The sequence below is a fragment of the Sylvia atricapilla genome, chromosome 16, assembly GCF_009819655.1.
Source record: "Sylvia atricapilla isolate bSylAtr1 chromosome 16, bSylAtr1.pri, whole genome shotgun sequence".
Lineage (NCBI taxonomy): Eukaryota > Metazoa > Chordata > Aves > Passeriformes > Sylviidae > Sylvia > Sylvia atricapilla.
The window spans coordinates 9,107,536-9,125,346 of NC_089155.1; the positions used below are offsets into that span (position 1 = coordinate 9,107,536).

Consider the following 17,811-nt stretch of genomic DNA (forward strand, 5'->3'; position numbering starts at 1 on the left):
GCTGCATAATTACACCAAAGGCAAACAGAATTGGAGCAGGCCACGTTGGACAAGGCTTGGAGAAACTTGAGATAGTGGGAGGTGTCCCTGCCCACGGCTGGGATTGGAACAAGATGATCTCTGAGGTGTCTTCCAACCCAAACCATTCTGGGATTCTAGGAAAATACCAATTATTTCTTGCTACTTAATTCAAACAGAGAATGCAAAGCATGTCCAGGTGCTGAGGATTAAAGCACCACTCTTTCTTCCTTATCTCTGGATGTCTGATCAGAAAAAGTACAAAAGTGGACTCCTCATTTCAGATATTTTATTTGAATGGTAAGTACAAACTCCAACTAGCAGTTTCCAAACATGTGAATGCAGAGAAGTCTCTGGTTTTAACTGCATCTAAAGGAAAACATGATTGTGTTGTTTAGTGTATTTCACAAGGACCTGAATTTACCCCCAAAAATTAGCATGGAGATGTTACAAGACTTTGTAAATTGCGGGACTTAAAACTGTGGGCCTGATGAAATCAACAAAAACTGAGCTAAGGGGCCCAAATTCCACCCAGCTTCTGCAAAATAGCTGGAAGGCAAAAAAAAAAAAAAAAAAATTAATCTGATAAAAACCCATGTTGAGGGTGGCTGCTGCCAGTGGTCAGACTGGGTGTGATCCTCTGCCAGGGCATCCCAGCCAGGGCAACTGTGGGCTGGTGTGAGGGAAAACAGGGAAAAGCTCTTGGTTGGACTGGAACAGTTCAGATTCCTGACTCCCCAGGAAAGGGATCATGGCTTGAGCCTGAGGAGGGGAGCTCCAGGAGATCTGGACAGTGCTCTGACACATGGTGGGATTGTTAGGGGTGGCCTGCGCCGGGACAGGAGTTGGTCTTTAAAGATCCTTGTTGTCAATAGGAGATGAGTCTTAAGCTGCACCTGGGGAAGTTTAGGCTGGACATGAAGAGGAATTCCAACACAGGAAGAGTGATTAGACACTGGAATGGGTGGTGGAATGGATGTGGCATGCAGTGCCGTGATGTGGCTGACCAGAGGTGCTGGGTCAGAGGTTGGACGTGATCTCAGGGGTCTTTTCCAACCGAAGCCATTCGGTGATGCTGGGCCCCTTCCAACTCAGGAAGCTCAGTGGTCCTGTTTCCCTGATTCAGTGATCCTGTGAACCCGCAGAGCCCAGCCTGTGCGAAGAGTGAGCGAGGAATGGAGAAAGGACAGACTCTGAGAATATTGTGAGTTAGAAGAGACGCACAAGGATCGAGTCCAACTCCTGGCGCTGCACAGGACACCCAAGAATCCCTCCACGTGCCGTCGTCCACACATACCCTGAGCAATGAGGCTCGGCGCTGCGACATCCCTGGGGAGCCCGTCCCAGCGCCCGACCACCCTCTGAGCGAAGAACCCTTTCCTCCCGAGGAAGCCGCACACAGGGACGATGCGTGCCCTCACCCTCCCGTTCCCCAGGCCGAGCAGCCCCAGCCCGCAGCGGCGGGGCGGTGCCGTGTCCGCCATGCGCTCCCTCTCCTCCCCTCAGCGCCCTCAGCGCTCCCGCGCACGCGCACCAGGCGCCGCCGCCCCGCGCGCCTTTCCCCCGCTCCCCGCCCCGTGCGCTCCCGGCGCGCCCCGCGCGCGCTCGGCGCTGACGTCACCGCAGCCCGGCGCCCGCCGCCATTGGAGTCGGCGGCCGCCGCTGCCCCGCTCGCTGCGGCCCCAGGCCCGGCCCGCGGGCATGTGAGAGACCGGGCCGCCACCGGCACCGGCAGCGCCACGGCCCCGCCGCGCCACCGCCGCCTGCACCGCCGACTCTTGAGGAGGAGCCCCGAGGAGGCGCCAGGCGGCCCCTTTCCCTCCCCCTCGGCCCCGGCCCCTTCCCCGCCCGGCCGCCGCCTGAGGGGAGAGGAGGCGCCGCCGCCGCCCCTCCGCCAGGCCCCGGAGCTCCGCGCCGCGCCGAGCGGCCCTGCCTCGTCCCCCGGCGCTCTCTGCTGAACCACGGCGGCCCTGTGCATGAATTATGTCTGCCACAAGCGTTGACCCTCAGGTAAGCGAGTGGCGAGGCGGCCCGTGGGCGGGGGGATTCCCGGGCCTGCGGCTGGTAGGCCCCGCGAGGCTTTTCTTCTCCCCCTTGGGCTGCTTTAGACCTCCATCGTTCTCCTGAACTTCCCCCGTGGGCGCAGCGCGTTCCCGCCTCCTCCGCGGAGCCGGGGCCATTTCTCAGGAAGGCCGGTGCTGAGTGATACGTGGAACACGCTGCTCCAGCCCCGCTCCAAACAAACCTTGGGATGCTGCTGGCTATTTTTATGAGTCTTCACCGCCCTCAGAAGCCGTGGAGTTTGCAGTGACTGTGATAATATAAGCGTTTTTCTAAAATTAACTTTTTTATTTCCTTTTTTTTTTTTTTTCGTAATCACGTGCTGTGGCTTCCCAGAGACCGAAAGGACAGGATAATAAAGGTGAGAAATTATGCTGTGATCTGGTCGCTTAAATTGTTACTGTAACAGATCAGTTACACAGGTACCCGTAGGTGAGCAGAAATGTATCGCTGTTACTCTGTGTGGAAAATAATCTGGGAATGAGGGAATGTGTGCTTTGTTTCAAAAATAACATCGACTGCCATTCATCCGAGCTTGCCTGCATCCCACTTAATGCTGCTGGATTTGCAGTGGGAAGGACTCTGTGTGTTGGTACTAAATAATTCTCCTCGTTTAAGATGAAGCAGGTTGCTACATAAAGTCACAAGGATATCCCTGTACAATATATGTGTTTTTACCTGCTTCTGCACGCTCTGTGAATGCTGTTTTGTTGTTGCTCTGCTGTTGGCTGAGGTAATTGCTTAAACGCATAAACTTAATAATTTAGAGGACTTAAAAGATGGTTAACTTCTGTTGAGATAATGGGCTTTTTTATAACTCTCCTGCTTCATTTGAAATTTAACTTTAAAACAAGTAGTCTAAAAAATACTTTCATTCTTCCTGTGATTGCTAACAAGTAGGTAACTGTTAAGACTGAGTAAGTAATAATATCCAACTCATAAATGCTTTTTAATATGTTGTAACCTGCCTTGAAAATCCAGCTCCTTCTAGTTGAAGAAACACATTCCCTGTGTTAGTAAAAACTCTTATACCTCTACTCCCCTTGGCAAACTTCGCAGCAATATTCTGCTAAGCCCCCAAACTTGTTTGCTAAACACTTTATTTGGTGTGGTATTATATTTAGTTTAGCTGTTCTATGAAATAGGTAAATACAGCAACTATCACACTGTGTATTTGACTTTGTTTTTTTTAAATTTAAAGCAAACAGGAAATTATTTGAAGGGAGCTAATAGCCATTTTGAGTTTGTATATCATTCAGTAATGGGTTTTGAATGCTTATCAGACATTCTTTTATGCTGAAGTAGGACTTTATGGCAGATATCTTTATTTTACAGATGAGAACGTTGAAACTTAAGTTTTCCTGAAAATATCAGGATACCAAAGCATTTAGCAGTCTTCATTTCATAATTCAATGTAACCTCACCTCATCTTATTTTAGGCAGCTTAAGCAGTGAATAACACACGCTGGGAGAACTGTGAGTTTGTGTGTTCTAATTATGGGCCAGAACAATAGATGTTGTTTCTCAATCTTTTTTTCACAAAATTGTTCTCAGTAATGATTTTTTTTGTTTGGAGTTAATTCACATGAGTTGCTTACTCGCTCTCAGCTGTAGAATTTTTAATTACTTTTTTTTTTTTAATTTACTCAAACTTTTGTTTTATAAGCAGTAATGTAAAGAGAAACTGTCTGTGGGGTGGGAAATGTCATCCCTTGGTCTTTTTATGAGTCTTCCTGGTTTGCAGAAGAAATATGGCTTTTCCTGAAGTAGCATAGGGTGGAACATCATTCCTGCAATGCTGCTGCTGGTGTTATAATGTGCTGTAACCCTTTTTTTGTAGTACAAAATGGTTCATTACATCAGAAGGACACAGTTCATGACAACGATTTTGAACCTTACCTTTCCGGGCAGTCAAATCAGGTTAGTGTATTTTTAACTTAGTTTTTTTTTTTCTTAGGCATGCTGTTGGCACTCCATTCATAGGATTGTGTGGAGGGAGCAAATGCCTTAAATAGAAATGGAAAAAGAAATGACAGCATATTGTGTTACTTGATGATACAACCAGCATTTGTGTTCCCAAAGCTAATATTACTCTGCATCTCCAGATGGCCACAAGTGAAAATGAAGTTAATGCTCCAAGGAGCTGATTCCTCCTCCCCTTGCAGGTTATTGGTGTGGCTGGACTGGGGCAGGCTGATCTTACTGTTCTTTGATAGGCAGGTTGCTTGTGGGAGTCAGAAAATTCTGCTTTTGGGCTCTCCTGATTTCTGTTATTTATAGAATCATAGAAATTAATGTAGGTGAGATTTGGGTTGGATGCTCTCTAGGTACTTCACAGAGTTGTCCCATTTTTTGCACTTCAGCAAATGTTGTTCCATGTCCTCTGATGCATTTTAAGAATTGATGATACTTAAGTTTACGTTACATTTACTGTAATGTAAACTCTCATCATAATCTGCATTAAATCGACATCCATGACTAAAATACATTATAAAAGAAAGTATACTCCGAAGTAATTTTTGACTTCACATTCAAATCTTCAAAGAGAACAAAATGTATGAAAACTGGACAAGCAAAAAGTTTTCATTCACCAGAGGTACATGATGGGAAGGCCAAGTGTTACATTTTAAAAAGGAAATTTGTAATTCAGCCTGAAGCTGTCAGATGCCAGTGTTAATATTGATGACATCACTGAGTTTGCTTGCAGCATAGACATGTTCTCCAGACTTAATTTAATGGGAAATATTCCTTCTTTTGGAGTTAACATGCTGTGGTAGGTAGAAAGGCCTTTGTAGGAGAAAAAAAGAAGTAAAATCTTAATTTTTAGTGCAAAATTAATTATAAAAGAAATTGGAGTTTCACCTCCCTCTGATTTTTTTTTTAAATTGTGCTTTATCATATCTATATGTAGTTTTTAATTACTTAAATCTAAACTATGAGAAATACACTGGATGTTTACATGGAAAAACTAGACCCATCTGTTACAGTTTTATTCTAGGAGATGTGTCTTTGCTGTCAACAAGCCCAATTATTAGGATTAAATAGAAAAATTGCTACGGCTGTTAGAATTTTCATACTGATAATAAAAGTTTTCTTTAGGAAAGTGTAGCTCCGTTGACCAATTTATTTATGCTGCAGTGAAAAATTGGCATGGCACAAGAAACAATTGTGTAGGTCCTCTTATAATTTTAAGTGGAAAGTGACAGTAGCATTAATTAGGGCTGTGAGATTTTGTGCTGAAGACAACCATGTTGCTGAACAAAGCCTTATTATTATCCAGTTATCCAGTCAGATTTATTCAGCCGTTGAAAACTACTGTAAAGTCCAAATTACTTAAAAAAAAAATTTAAACCGACTGGATATTTAAAAAAAATTTAAGCCCCAGATTAGATAATATATTTGACATCAAAAATCAGATGTAGGTTAGTAATATTATATTGAAAGTATTTTCAAGAGCAGAGGGAACTGAGTCAAGTAGACTCTTTGTGTAAAAATTTACACTCTGCAGGAAATGCATCCTCATGTAAAGTCTTTCAGAACCAAGAGATTATTCCTAAGGAATAGGGAATCACAAACAAGTAGCATATTTTGGGGGAAAAGAGATTCTTTCCTAAGTGACAGAATGGTTGAGTTGGTTTTGTTTGGGGTTTTTTAGTTAAAAAAAAACAAAAACAGAAGAGTGCAGAAAGGTCGAGGATAAGTTTATTGAAATAAACTGTTCTGCTGTTGCAGGGAAGAACTTCTGTCAGGGTTTCTTTTACACACTTTGGCATAAAGCCAGTCAAAATAGATGGAATGTTTGGTAAGGATGGCTGCTGAAACTTTCCTTTAATCTTCTTAGAATCCTTGTGGAGCCTTTGTGAAGAGATGACAGCTGCAGGAATTGTCTAAAATCCTTTAACCTAAATATTTCTGAGACAAAACACTTGCTTTTCTCCAGGTTTACTCTCTTCTGTCTTGATATCTAAACTTGCAGAATACATGAGCATAAGTATGTCAGAGAACTACTTATATCTCCTCCATTTCATCTGCATTTGGTTTTAATTTTTTCTTAAATTAACACTTTAAGGTATAACACTCAGCAGTGTCAAAGTCTTTCAGAAAAAAGTGGGGTTTATGCTAAATATTGATTACATTAGCTTGAGAGGCTCAGAAAACTTAATGTATGTTAGAGGATCATCTTATAGGAAGGTGATTTTTGTACCTCTTGGTAGTGATAGAATTGTGTGTAAATCAAGTGGCAGAGATCATTTCTTTTGAATCAATAACATTGGATTTAGGCTGTTTCAGTCTCTGAAGTGTTTGTAGTACTGTATGGAAGTCTTGGACACATTGTGGTATAATTCTGTGTATGAAACAGAAGGATATTGAATTACTCTGGCTTTGGAGTGTCATGGAAAAGAGATCATTGAAAAATGAACAATAAAAACGATGATTCTGTATTAATTGGAAATTGGATTGGATATTAGGCTTTATTAGGCTTATCTTTGGCAAGGAGGGGATTTTTTTTTTTTTTTTTTTTTTGGAATCTGAGAAGTCAAAGTTTTGGAAAAATGGCTGAAGTTCTGTTGCAGTTTTCCTAATTCTGCAGATTTTTCTTTTCGCATTTTTCTTTTCAAATTTGAAATCTAGCAGTGTAAAAGAAGAGTTCCTCTTCTTAAAATAGTCTTTATGAGTAAGGGAAGGCGAGCTACTGCTTGACTCATTAACAGGAGATGTTGACCTTCCCACCCCCTCTCTGGTAATTACTGTTAGAGTGTCACTTTGGAAGGTCTCCAGTATATGTGCTTCAAGTTGATTTGAAGAGGAATAAAACCCACTTTAGAACATCCTGGCTTTGTTCTTTTGCATTGTTGAATATAACAACCATATGGAATCAGTCAAAAATCAGGTGCCAGCAAAGTGTTAGCGAGAGGGAAAGCTTCTCAGCTTGGTCTAAGAAACAGTTGAAGTAGAAGAAATTTCAGAGGGGATCTGCTGGTTTATAAATGTTTGGTCTCTTATTTCATGAGTGGGTGAGATGTCCTGTTTGGAAGGACAGTCAGGAACACTCCTGCACAGTTGTAACTTCACTACTGAGGGAGGAAAAGACTTATGCAAAAGGCTGAGAAGGAACTCTTTCTCCGAGAGTTTGTGTGGCCTGTGCCATCTTGGCCTGGATCTGCCTGTGGTGCACCAGGCCCTGTAATGCCAGTTTGTATCTTTTACCTGTGGCTAACTTGGCATGTGTGTCATATGTGCATATTCTAGTGCTTGAGGTGTGAGTTTGAGGAGGCTGTAGGCACCTCTAAACAGCTCCATCATGAGGATTGTAACAGTATGTTAGATGTATTGTCATATTAAGCTAATTTAGTCTAAAGCTTCTTCCACGTAGCAGTCTAGAAATGCTAAATGTCCTTGGTTCTGTGAGCTACAAAATATAGTTTGATATGTTCCTTGCAATAATTTGGAGTGTTGGCTACTAAATAACCTTAGTAGTGTAAGTGAGATTACATGGTTTCAAAATCTCTAGTAGTAACCTCAATGTGAGCCCCTAGTCCTGGGGTATTAAAAATGCCCAGATACTTCATTTTAGTCCTGAATCCTTCTTGGAGTGTGAACTAAGATCTGTCATTAGAAATTACATTACCTTGTCTCCAGTGTTCTTTTCTGTTTGGTGTTGTGGCTATTTATAAATGAAGGGTTTATTTATCTGGTGACTGTTTTTTCTCTTTAACAGAACAGTAGCTATCCATCAATGACTGATCCTTATCTGTCCAGTTATTATCCACCATCTATTGGGTTCCCCTATTCTCTCAGTGAAGCACCATGGTCTACAGGAGGAGATCCTCCTATCCCTTATCTCACCACCTATGGACAGCTCAGTAACGGGGATCATCATTTTATGCACGATGCCGTTTTTGGACAGCCTGGGGGTCTGGGAAATAATATCTACCAGCACCGGTTTAACTTCTTCCCTGAAAATCCTGCCTTCTCAGCTTGGGGAACAAGTGGATCCCAAGGACAGCAGACACAAAGCTCAGCATATGGGAGCAGTTACAGCTACCCACCCAGTTCCCTGGGGGGTACCATTGTGGATGGACAAACAGGATTTCATAATGATACATTAAATAAAGCTCCTGGAATGAACAGTATTGAACAGGGAATGGTCGGACTTAAGATTGGTGGAGATGTTACAACCTCTGCAGTGAAAACAGTAGGTTCTGTTGTTAACAGTGCCGGGATGACAGGTGCCCTCTCTGGGAATGGTGGATCTAATGTAAACTTGCCAGTATCTAAACCAACCTCTTGGGCTGCTATTGCCAGCAAGCCTGCAAAACCACAGCCTAAAATGAAAACAAAAACTGGACCTGTAATCGGAGGAGCGTTGCCTCCTCCCCCTATAAAGCATAATATGGACATAGGTACTTGGGACAATAAGGGTCCTGTGGCAAAAGTTCCTGCCCCCCAACAGATACCTTCTCCTCAGTCTGTTCCACAGCCACAGCAACCAATTGTTCAGCCTGTTCCAGCTCAGCCTCCTCCATTGACTCAGCCACAGTATCAGACCCCTCAGCAGCCACCCCAAAACCGCTGGGTAGCTCCTCGCAACAGAAACGCAGCTTTCGGCCAAAGTGGAGGAACTGGGAACGACACCAACTCAGCTGGCAGCACCCAGCCCAACCCCATTCCCAGCGGTGAGTCCCATCCTGTCCTTGAAAAACTGAAAGCTGCTCACAGCTATAACCCTAAAGATTTCGAATGGAACCTTAAAAATGGACGTGTGTTCATAATAAAGAGCTATTCCGAGGATGATATTCATCGTTCCATTAAATATTCTATTTGGTGTAGTACGGAGCACGGCAACAAACGCCTGGACAGCGCTTTTCGCTCCATGAACAGCAAGGGCCCCGTGTACTTGCTGTTCAGTGTCAATGGCAGTGGACACTTCTGTGGAGTAGCAGAGATGAAATCGCCTGTGGACTACGGCACCAGTGCAGGTGTCTGGTCTCAGGACAAGTGGAAGGGGAAATTTGATGTCAAGTGGATCTTCGTGAAGGATGTGCCCAACAACCAACTGAGACACATCAGGCTGGAGAACAATGACAACAAACCAGTTACAAACTCCCGTGATACACAGGAGGTGCCCTTAGAAAAAGCAAAACAAGTGCTTAAAATTATTGCTACTTACAAGCACACGACCTCCATCTTTGATGACTTTTCTCATTATGAAAAGCGCCAGGAAGAGGAGGAGGTGGTGCGGAAGGTAAACTTATTAAAAAATTTATTTTATACACAGATATGGGGAAAATGAAATGTGAAGGCTGCTGTGGTGGAAAAATGTAAGTAGGAATTCAAAATGTTTTTAGTACGTCTCAACTTTATGGTTTCTTGTGTGTTTAACAACACAAAGCTGATGCTTATTTTTCTGTGAAAGTTTCACAAGTCACTGAGTTTCAAAGCAGAAGGCTAAGCAGTAATACGGGTAAAGGACTTTATGTCCAGTTTATTGGAGTTTGATTTATTTTTTTATCTTAAAATGGTTAATAGAAAGTAGTTTCTGTTTCAGAATTGGGTTCTGCCAGTGATTGTCACTTAAGTTTTTTGCCTTAAATATGAGGTGTTTTAACACTGTTTGACTGCAACTGGGCTATCAAAATTGATACCTGTACTGGTATTTGAAATTTGTACGTCACCTTTAAGAATAAGAAACCTGATTTTGTTTATTCAGTTTATCTCTGGAAAAGAAAGAGTTGCATAATATTGCTGGAATAGTGCTAGAAAGAGTGCATTTATGCTGCTGGAGTCACATGTATTATTTGGATAAATAAAGGTTTTCAGTTCCCAGGTTTAATCTGTCTACTAATTCTTGAAGTTTTGAGTGAAGATATAGTGAGACAAGTCTGAGCAGTAACTGGGAGAGTGTAGCAAAACTTTCCATGCACTTTCATGCCTCTAAGTCTGTCACAAGGGATCTCTGTCCCTCTCCGTCCCACGACCTCAGTTTCAAGAATGCCTTTCTTTAATTAGGCAGTCTAGAAGTAATGACCTGACAAAATAACAGGCGTCAGGATGTGTAGTTGCTACTGAAGTAACACTTAGATTTGCTTGATGTTGATAGTGTTTCCCAGACCTTTTTTGTGTAGCATTGCAAATACAGCATTTGTTTGACAGGCTGGTTTAGTTTAAGGTAACTCACACTTGTTTTAAGATTTTTTTAAAGTAAAGACTTAATGCATGTTCCTGCAGCTTAAATTTTAAAATTGCCATTTAAAGTTTTTATTGCCATTTTATAAGTGTAGATAAATAGCTTGAAACTCTCTTCATAGATTTTATCCTTAAATTATGTGAGAAAAGGAGTTCAGTGTCTTTAAAACTTCGTGGCTGAACTTTTCCTGGCCATGATAGATGTGCATAGCTGACCTCAGCACAGCAGGGAAGGACAGCTTAAAATTGCAAGTTTTTCTTGTGTACTCTCTGTGGGGTCCCACAAGGTAAAACCTAAAGGGCTTTACTTGAGCACTTCCTTCCTTCAGTAGGTAATTAGCAATTCAATATTTAATGCAGACTGTATCTTAGAGAGGTGTTCCCTCACGTAGGAGAGAGTCTTGGCAGAGTGAGGCAGCGTGGGCTCCTCTGTCCAGTGTTTGTGGTGTAGTGGGGTGTGACTGGTTTGGGGTTTTCGTTCTGTCTCCCTGTGCTCTGCTGCCGAGGCTGGAGGGGAGAACTGTGGGTGTTTCAGAAGTGAGAGCACAAGGAGGGTGATAACAGATCTACTCTTGCACAGATAACTCGCTCGCCTGAGCAAGATCCTAATGGTGGCACAAACACCAGAACTCCTGTGCTTTATAGGATCTCAGAGGGCTGGTGTTTGACTATTGAGCTGATCTCATTTTGGGTTGATTTAATAAGCACAACTAATTCCCACTATCTGCTCAAAAATATTCTTACCCAGGTCTGCTTTATTTATAACAGGATCAGTTTTTCAAAATAATGCATTTTCCTTCCTCATTTAAAGCAGAGGCTCTGGCTTGTATTACACATTCACAAAATAAACTATGAAGTCTAATTTAATATTTCTTAGATTCCTCTGAATAGCTTAAGAAATGAGACACCAAAGTACACTGAGGAAGATAATAGTGCTGGAGAGCTAAAGCAGAGCAGCAATGAAGGAATGAAAAATAAGATGCTGCTTGTTAGGTTGCACTCTATAAAACTTGCCTGGAAAGTCACTATTTTCCCCTTCATTGACAAAATGAATTTTAGAAGTTCAGCTGACTACTAGAAGAGTTGGTATTTTTACAGGAGATATATATATATATTTACCTAAAGTTCTTGTTGAGAAGTTTGTGCTGTTGAAATTCAAACTTCCCTGTTAACTAAGTTAATCTTCCTATGACAGTAACTTTTGAAGAATCTTATTGCCGGTTAAAGTATCTTACCACCTAATTGACATTTTCAGATAGTTGTTTTTATATGTGTCTTAATTGGTTTTCAAATTGCTGGGTCTAGCTCATTACGTTCTTGTTTACCTGTAAAATTGTTGAGATTTTGTGCTTCCATTTCACTGCTGTTGTGATTACAAAGGAGCACAATCCTTAAAAGGCTATACATAGCGAGCTTAAATGATACCAGTTCATTTACCTGTGAATATTTAGTAGAGAATAATAGTGTAATCTGTGCAGGGCAAGCTCTTTAGATGGCTCCAGTTTGTTGCTAACCAGCATTTCCATGGCTGCTGTGTGCAGAGCCAGCTCCAACTTGTGCTGCTGAGTTGAGCTGATGTAGGAGCCTCAGTGTCAGTGCCAAATCATCCGGTGAGGCTTTGGCAGGTATAATGCTGCATGAAATTCTTTCAAGTGCCAAAGATTCATCTCATTGCAGCATTGCTGAAAGGAGGTATCTCTGCAGAATTGAGAGAGGATTTGGTCATGCTGGGATTTAAGTCCAGCTTTTGAATTGCCACATGGAAATACTTAAACCCGGTCTGGTGACCCAGAAGCTGGGAGGGGAATAATAGAAGTGTATTGGGGTCTGGAATGAAATAGCAAAACATTGAGTGGCATGAATTCTCACCTGACCCTCACAGCCTTTTTCAGTCAGTGCCCTTAAAGAGCTGCTTCTGTCATCAAAGCTCACGCTCTGAAAACTGTACAAAAGTTGTGACGTGTGAGAGAGCTTCTTTTCAAAAAGAAAATAGGGGTGTAATGTGGCATGAGTTATTAATATTCCCTAAAAGCATGACATCAGAGCCTTAACAAAGTTGTCTTCCAAAGCTTAAAAGCTTGTAAAGACAAACTTGTTGCAAATGTTGATGCTGTACAGGTGACAGATGAGCTGTCAGCAGCTTGGGCTCCCAGATCTGGACCAAAGCAGATGGTCCCAGTTCCTGTCCTGGGCTGCTGTGCTGTCACCTCTGATCCAGGCAAGGCACTCAGCTCTACACCTTGGTGTTGTGTTGGCAGAGCTGCAGAGTCTCAGAAAGCTCCTGAATCACCAGGATTGCCAGTTCTGCTTTAGGTGATTAAATACTGAAAAGCATTGGCTGGTGCATGTTGGCACCTGGAAATACTCATTTTCTCCCAGCACTGTATGCTTCCTCTCAGTGATGAGCTTTCTGTGAACACAGTCGCAGAACTTAAAAGGAATATTGTCCTTCCTCCAAAGCTCTAGTTAAACGTATTTTAAGATTAATACCATGTTCCTGAGATAAAAACATATATATATATATATTTGTGTCTGAAGATGAATGCTTTGATCCCACTGACTTTAACCAAGTTTAGTAGGAGAGTTGAAGCTACTTTAGCCTGAGGTGAAGAGAAGTTTGACAGGGATGAGTGTCTCCAAGATGGAAATCTCTGCAAGTTTTGTGGAAACCTACTTTCCCTGTGTCTGAAGACCATACAGATTAGTGTCCTGAAGGAGAAGTGTGCAGCTGGAGCTCTCCTGTGAGATATCAAGAGTATTCCACTGGAGAAGAGAGACTGAAGGCTCCGGATCCTCAGAACCAAAATGAGCACAGCTTTCTTAGCTGCTTAAAAAACTGTTTGTTCTTGCTTGCAGTAGTGCTAAGTAGCAGTAAGGAGGAGAATTTGAGAGTTAGAGCTTCTAGAAAGCAGCCCATGCTCGAGAGCACGAAGAATTGTTGCATCAGTTTGTGTGGTTTCAGACATTTGTAAAGAGAAGACTCAGATTAGCCCCCAAGAGAGAAAGCAAAAAGCAAGGTAGGAGGAACTGCTTGGGAACTTGCTCAGTAAAGAGCATTTTTTTACAGAATTATAGAGTCTGAGCTGAGTTTCTGAATTCCATGAGCACCTCATGTGGAAGTCTCAGGTGTTAGCCTGCCTCTTTTTATGTGGGGCTAGTCCATGAGAGTGGAAAACTTCCATTGCTAAATAGAGTGGGATTAGGGAGGTCCGTGGATGACTACACAGAAAGCTGAAAATGAGTTACATGAGGTGGCAGTGGGAAAGAATTGGGCTCATGATCACGGTAGGGATGTGCCACCTTGGAAATGGAAGTAGGAAATAGGATGAAACAATTACTTTTCTGGAAGCCTGAAAATGGAGTTGATATTATTCAGTTCTAGATACTTTGTAACCATCTTTTCTTTGAAAGGTCAGGCAGACATAAGTGCTTTTTATTAAGAGCAACATGTAATGTTCTGACACTGCCATTAAGAAATGGCTTTCATTGATAATTTATCATAGTCGAGAATTAAAAGACAGGAGGAATATAGATTATAATAAATCCTACCACTTTACATGACTTGTTTTGTTGATTTGGTAAAACAACTTTATCTCTTACTTCTGTCTTAAATTATAGATTAGGAATTTTCTGTACTTTGTTGACTTAATTTTATTATGAAAATTGAAATACTAACATTTGGCTTGGAGGCAGAAAGCAGTATATTCAGTTTTTAAAATTATCTTCTGATTTTTATGCTGTGACCAGCTGAAGCAGCAAATGCAGTCTGTTGCATTTACAATGGTTGATATATTTGCAAGTAAGCTTCACATCACAACAGGAACAATTCTGAGATGAACTTTATACAGAATGTGTCCACAAAACAAACTCTGAAGGTGTTAGTTCAGGAGTTGGCTGTTGTTGGTGCTTGGGCTAGTTCACAGTTTCATTTGGAATAGGATTTGGTGCCATATTGATGCGTTTAAGTACTGAGTCGAGTCTTTCCATGCCAGTTCTGCACTTTGTGAGCGGCAAAGGTGGGAAGGCTGAGCCCTTTTGTTCAGTGTGCAGTGGTGCCTTGGCTGGAGGATGCACAGCAATAAGACACAGCAGCCTGGTTCTGTCCTGCTGCCATTGCACATTCTGCACTTGTGGGGCTCCTGAAACCCGGAGTGCAGAAGTGCCCTGTTGTGCTGGGCTCTGCTCAGGGGTCTGTGGGAGGGCACAGGGTCACTGGTGGGGAGCTCACCTGCAGCCTGTGTCCCTTAGGTGACCTAGTCAGTATTTCTGATTAGCAGAAACTTTGGGAAAGGCTCAAAGACCCTCCCACTGCTCTGCTGGGGCACTTTGGGACATGCTTGGGTGCTTCAGTCCAGCTGTGCTGGGTTTTATCAGACTGTGTAGAAGCACAAAACTTCTTCTTCTTAATATTGCTTTTTTCTCTTACCCCCAGGTATTTCCCAGTGCCTCCCAGAGTAGTTGAACCAATAGGAAGGAGTTAGGGACAGAATTTCTTGACAGCTGAAATCCCTGATTTTACTGGATGTGACTAAACTCCAAAGTCATTTGGGTGCTTCAAAATTAGACCAGTTCTGTGGAGTTCACTAATCTGCCATCTGCTTTCTGCTCGTGTATTGGTTGTGCTACTACTGCAGTAGCTAAAATAATCCAGAAAGTGGAATATTGCAGATCCTGTTTCTCCTTAGGAATGTTGATATTTCATACCTTTCTCTGTGACCTTGGTTTGAAGTGACTGCAGGTATTCATCCAGATGTTCCACTTGAGGCTGCACTTAAAAACATTCTTATCAACTCCTTGGGTTTGTTGGGTATGAACAATATATTTATAAAATATAGCAGCATTGTTTTAAGTGTATAATTATCTGGGATCACATTAGTGTTACTGTTAAACTACTAAAAACTCTTTGCTTGTTCCTTTGACTAAAATCTTAACTTTTTTCTCTTTGCAGGAACGTCAGAATCGAAACAAACAATAAGAATAAACATATACAGTTTGATATATATACTAGAACTGATATTAAATTCGACTATGAGAAACAAAATTAAGTATAACTGGTGCTGTATCCTGGCATCAGGACAAATTAAAGCTTTCAGCTCCAATATATCTTCTCGTGCAGGGGAAATTAAGTTGTTGCATCTTTAAGTACATTGTAGTTTATTTTTGCCCAAGTGGATCTGCATTAATTTGTATCTTTTTTCTATGTAAAATTCTGTAGAAATCATTAATAAAGGTGTGTCTGTTTTTATTTTTTTAAGTTGGTAAACAGTTATATTAACCTAATGTGGACCTATACATGAGCATACTAAAATGTCAGTGCTTCCCAAAGACTTTATTTTGGCACGAATTATGTTCCTAGCCAGATATAGAGATTATGGAGAATACATGACAAATCTTCCTTTATCCTCCTCTCAATCCCTTTTTCTTCATGGCAGAAGTAAGAAACCATGCATCGATTTTTTTTTTTTTTTTCCTCATTAAAAAAAAAAACAACAACACCCAAACAAAAAAACCAACCTCCTAAGATACTGCACTTCAGAATTTTAAAATTAAAAGAACCCTAAATTTCTGATCACTTTGTGCAGCTGCTCTGCCTCTTTATTTATCTGTACAATTACTCTTTTAAAACTGCTGATGCGCCATGTTGGTTTTTTCTGTCTAGTAGGAAATCAAATCGTCAGTGGAATTGTTTCTCTGGAAAATATTTCCCTTTCACATTCTGTTTAACCAGTGCTTCAGTGTGCATCTGTTATTCCATATCCTGCCGAGGGTGAGCGAGACGCTTTCTCTCAGCCATAATTCTGCTTTACGGTTTTTGTAGCTTAATTAAATAATAATGTGATGCTATCGACATTGCAGGGGTTTTAAACAATGTGTTTTAAACCTGTTTCAGCTTTCAGGTGTTATTAGTTAATTGCAGATCATTTTTAATCCTTCCCTTCATTACTCTCTCCCAGCCTCCCCCAAATCCTAATGCCATTTAAAGTTTTTATACCAATAATGCTGAGCTTTAACGTAGGAACTAATAGTACGGATAATATGATGGATTATGCCTCAGATGTTTAAAATTGACAGTGTGTATGTCTAACTTTTTTTTTTTTTTTCTGTTGGATGAGTAAAAAAACCTGTTTTAAGAAATTGAATTTGCTGTCATGTTTTTGTGGAGTGAGGGGACCGTCGGAGAACCTGTCACCAACTGGAGTTCCAGTTAAGCATGGAAATGGTGCTCATGTCCGCTGCTCTAGCACACTGAATCTGCACGTGTTTATTGTAGAGGATCTTTTACTATATTAGAAAGCAAGTATCTTCTGAATACTATTTACTCCAAAAGGACCTCCAATTTAAATAAAGTTTAATCTGTATCATTTAGACTTGTATTTAGAACGTATAACTCTGTCTCTGGACTGTTACTGCCTGTAAGGAGTAATGGACAGCATCAGATTAACTTTTTCCTCTAGGAGAATACAAGCCTTAATAAACAATACATATTTAGCAAGCTTGATGTCATTTTCATTTTTTCCCTACATTCAGTTGTCTTCCTCTGTTCCAATCACCCTTTATGCTGACTCCTCCATTAAATCTATTGGGCAACTCAGATGTTTGTTCTCAGCACACCTGAATGGTTTCACAGGACTCTGCAGAGGACATTTAACTGCTTTGACTATTCCCATTCCTCAGAGGCTCTGCATTCATGTTCAGTGCTTGTCACTTGTGCTTCCCTTCCTCCTTGTATGGTGGAGAAGCTGAGGAGAGGATCAGAAGTTGTGCTGTGTCCTTGAGGAGGCAGCAGCACAGCCTTGGCTCATCAGCGTAAGAAAAGAACTTCCCAAATACAGGAATGCTCTGACCAGTTTCTTTCCCAGCACTTAGCTGTGTTTCCCAGCTCTAACTAGTAACTTGCTTTGATACCTTTTTTTTAACTGATTTATTGAAGCAATTTTGCATTTTATACATGTGTTGCCATCCACTAAAAGCACCTGCTGTTAGTTTCAGTTGAACACTTCCTTCCACTGGTGATTCTAGAGGCAAAAAGAACTGCATCTGGACCCTCAAGAGAAAAGTTAGTTACACAACTTCAGTACTTCTTTTTTTCAGATCTAAACACTCGGTGCTGTGATACATTGATAGACTTCCAGAAATGTTTTATTTAAAAAAAATAATTGTGAGCCTTCAGCTGAAACTGGTTTGACTTATTAAAGTGATGATGTATTTCAGCTGTCTGGCTTTGTGGGCAACAGAAAGCAGCTTCAGGAAGAAGAGGTTTGTTACTGACACTGCAGTGTTGTACAGCCCTATCAGAGAGGTGGGAGAAGATTTAACAGTGGGTAAAATAATCCTGTTCATCACAAGCACGTTGGGTGCTCAGATAACTGCAGTGCTGCCTGCTGGTCCTTCAGCATTTCAATCCCCTGCCACTGCAATTCCAAGGGATGACTCACTTTTTGTGTTTCACTGAGTTCACATTTCACTGTGAGGGGGAAGAAACATTCTTCCAGTGTCTCTTGAAGAATAACTTCATGTCACAAGTCTTGCTTATTCTTTATTTAG

At 41.6% G+C, this 17,811-nt stretch overlaps 1 protein-coding gene across 2 annotated transcripts; it reads left to right on the plus strand.

Annotated features, from left to right (window-relative positions):
* Nucleotides 1–1,652: 1,652 nt before the first annotated feature.
* Nucleotides 1,653–16,759, plus strand: YTHDF1 (YTH N6-methyladenosine RNA binding protein F1). 2 transcript variants are annotated; one of them, XM_066330862.1, is made up of 5 exons: nucleotides 1,653–2,028; nucleotides 2,416–2,440; nucleotides 3,920–3,999; nucleotides 7,799–9,325; nucleotides 15,215–16,759. In XM_066330862.1, the coding sequence occupies exons 1-5, from the start codon at nucleotides 2,002–2,004 to the stop codon at nucleotides 15,239–15,241; spliced, it is 1,686 nt and encodes a 561-aa protein (XP_066186959.1). In that variant the 5' UTR covers nucleotides 1,653–2,001; the 3' UTR covers nucleotides 15,242–16,759. The 2 variants fall into 2 exon arrangements, with proteins under 2 accessions (XP_066186959.1, XP_066186958.1); XM_066330861.1 differs by lacking the exon at nucleotides 15,215–16,759 and having other exon boundaries at nucleotides 7,799–9,913.
* Nucleotides 16,760–17,811: the final 1,052 nt, after the last annotated feature.

Bases quoted from the DNA above. Each gene is read 5' to 3' on its own strand.
- YTHDF1 (XM_066330861.1), top strand. From the start codon at position 2,002: ATGTCTGCCACAAGCGTTGACCCTCAG. The intron at 2,441-3,919 runs GTGAGAAATTAT...CTTTTTTTGTAG, and splicing joins GAAAGGACAGGATAATAAAG to TACAAAATGGTTCATTACAT. The intron at 4,000-7,798 runs GTTAGTGTATTT...TCTCTTTAACAG, and splicing joins TTTCCGGGCAGTCAAATCAG to AACAGTAGCTATCCATCAAT.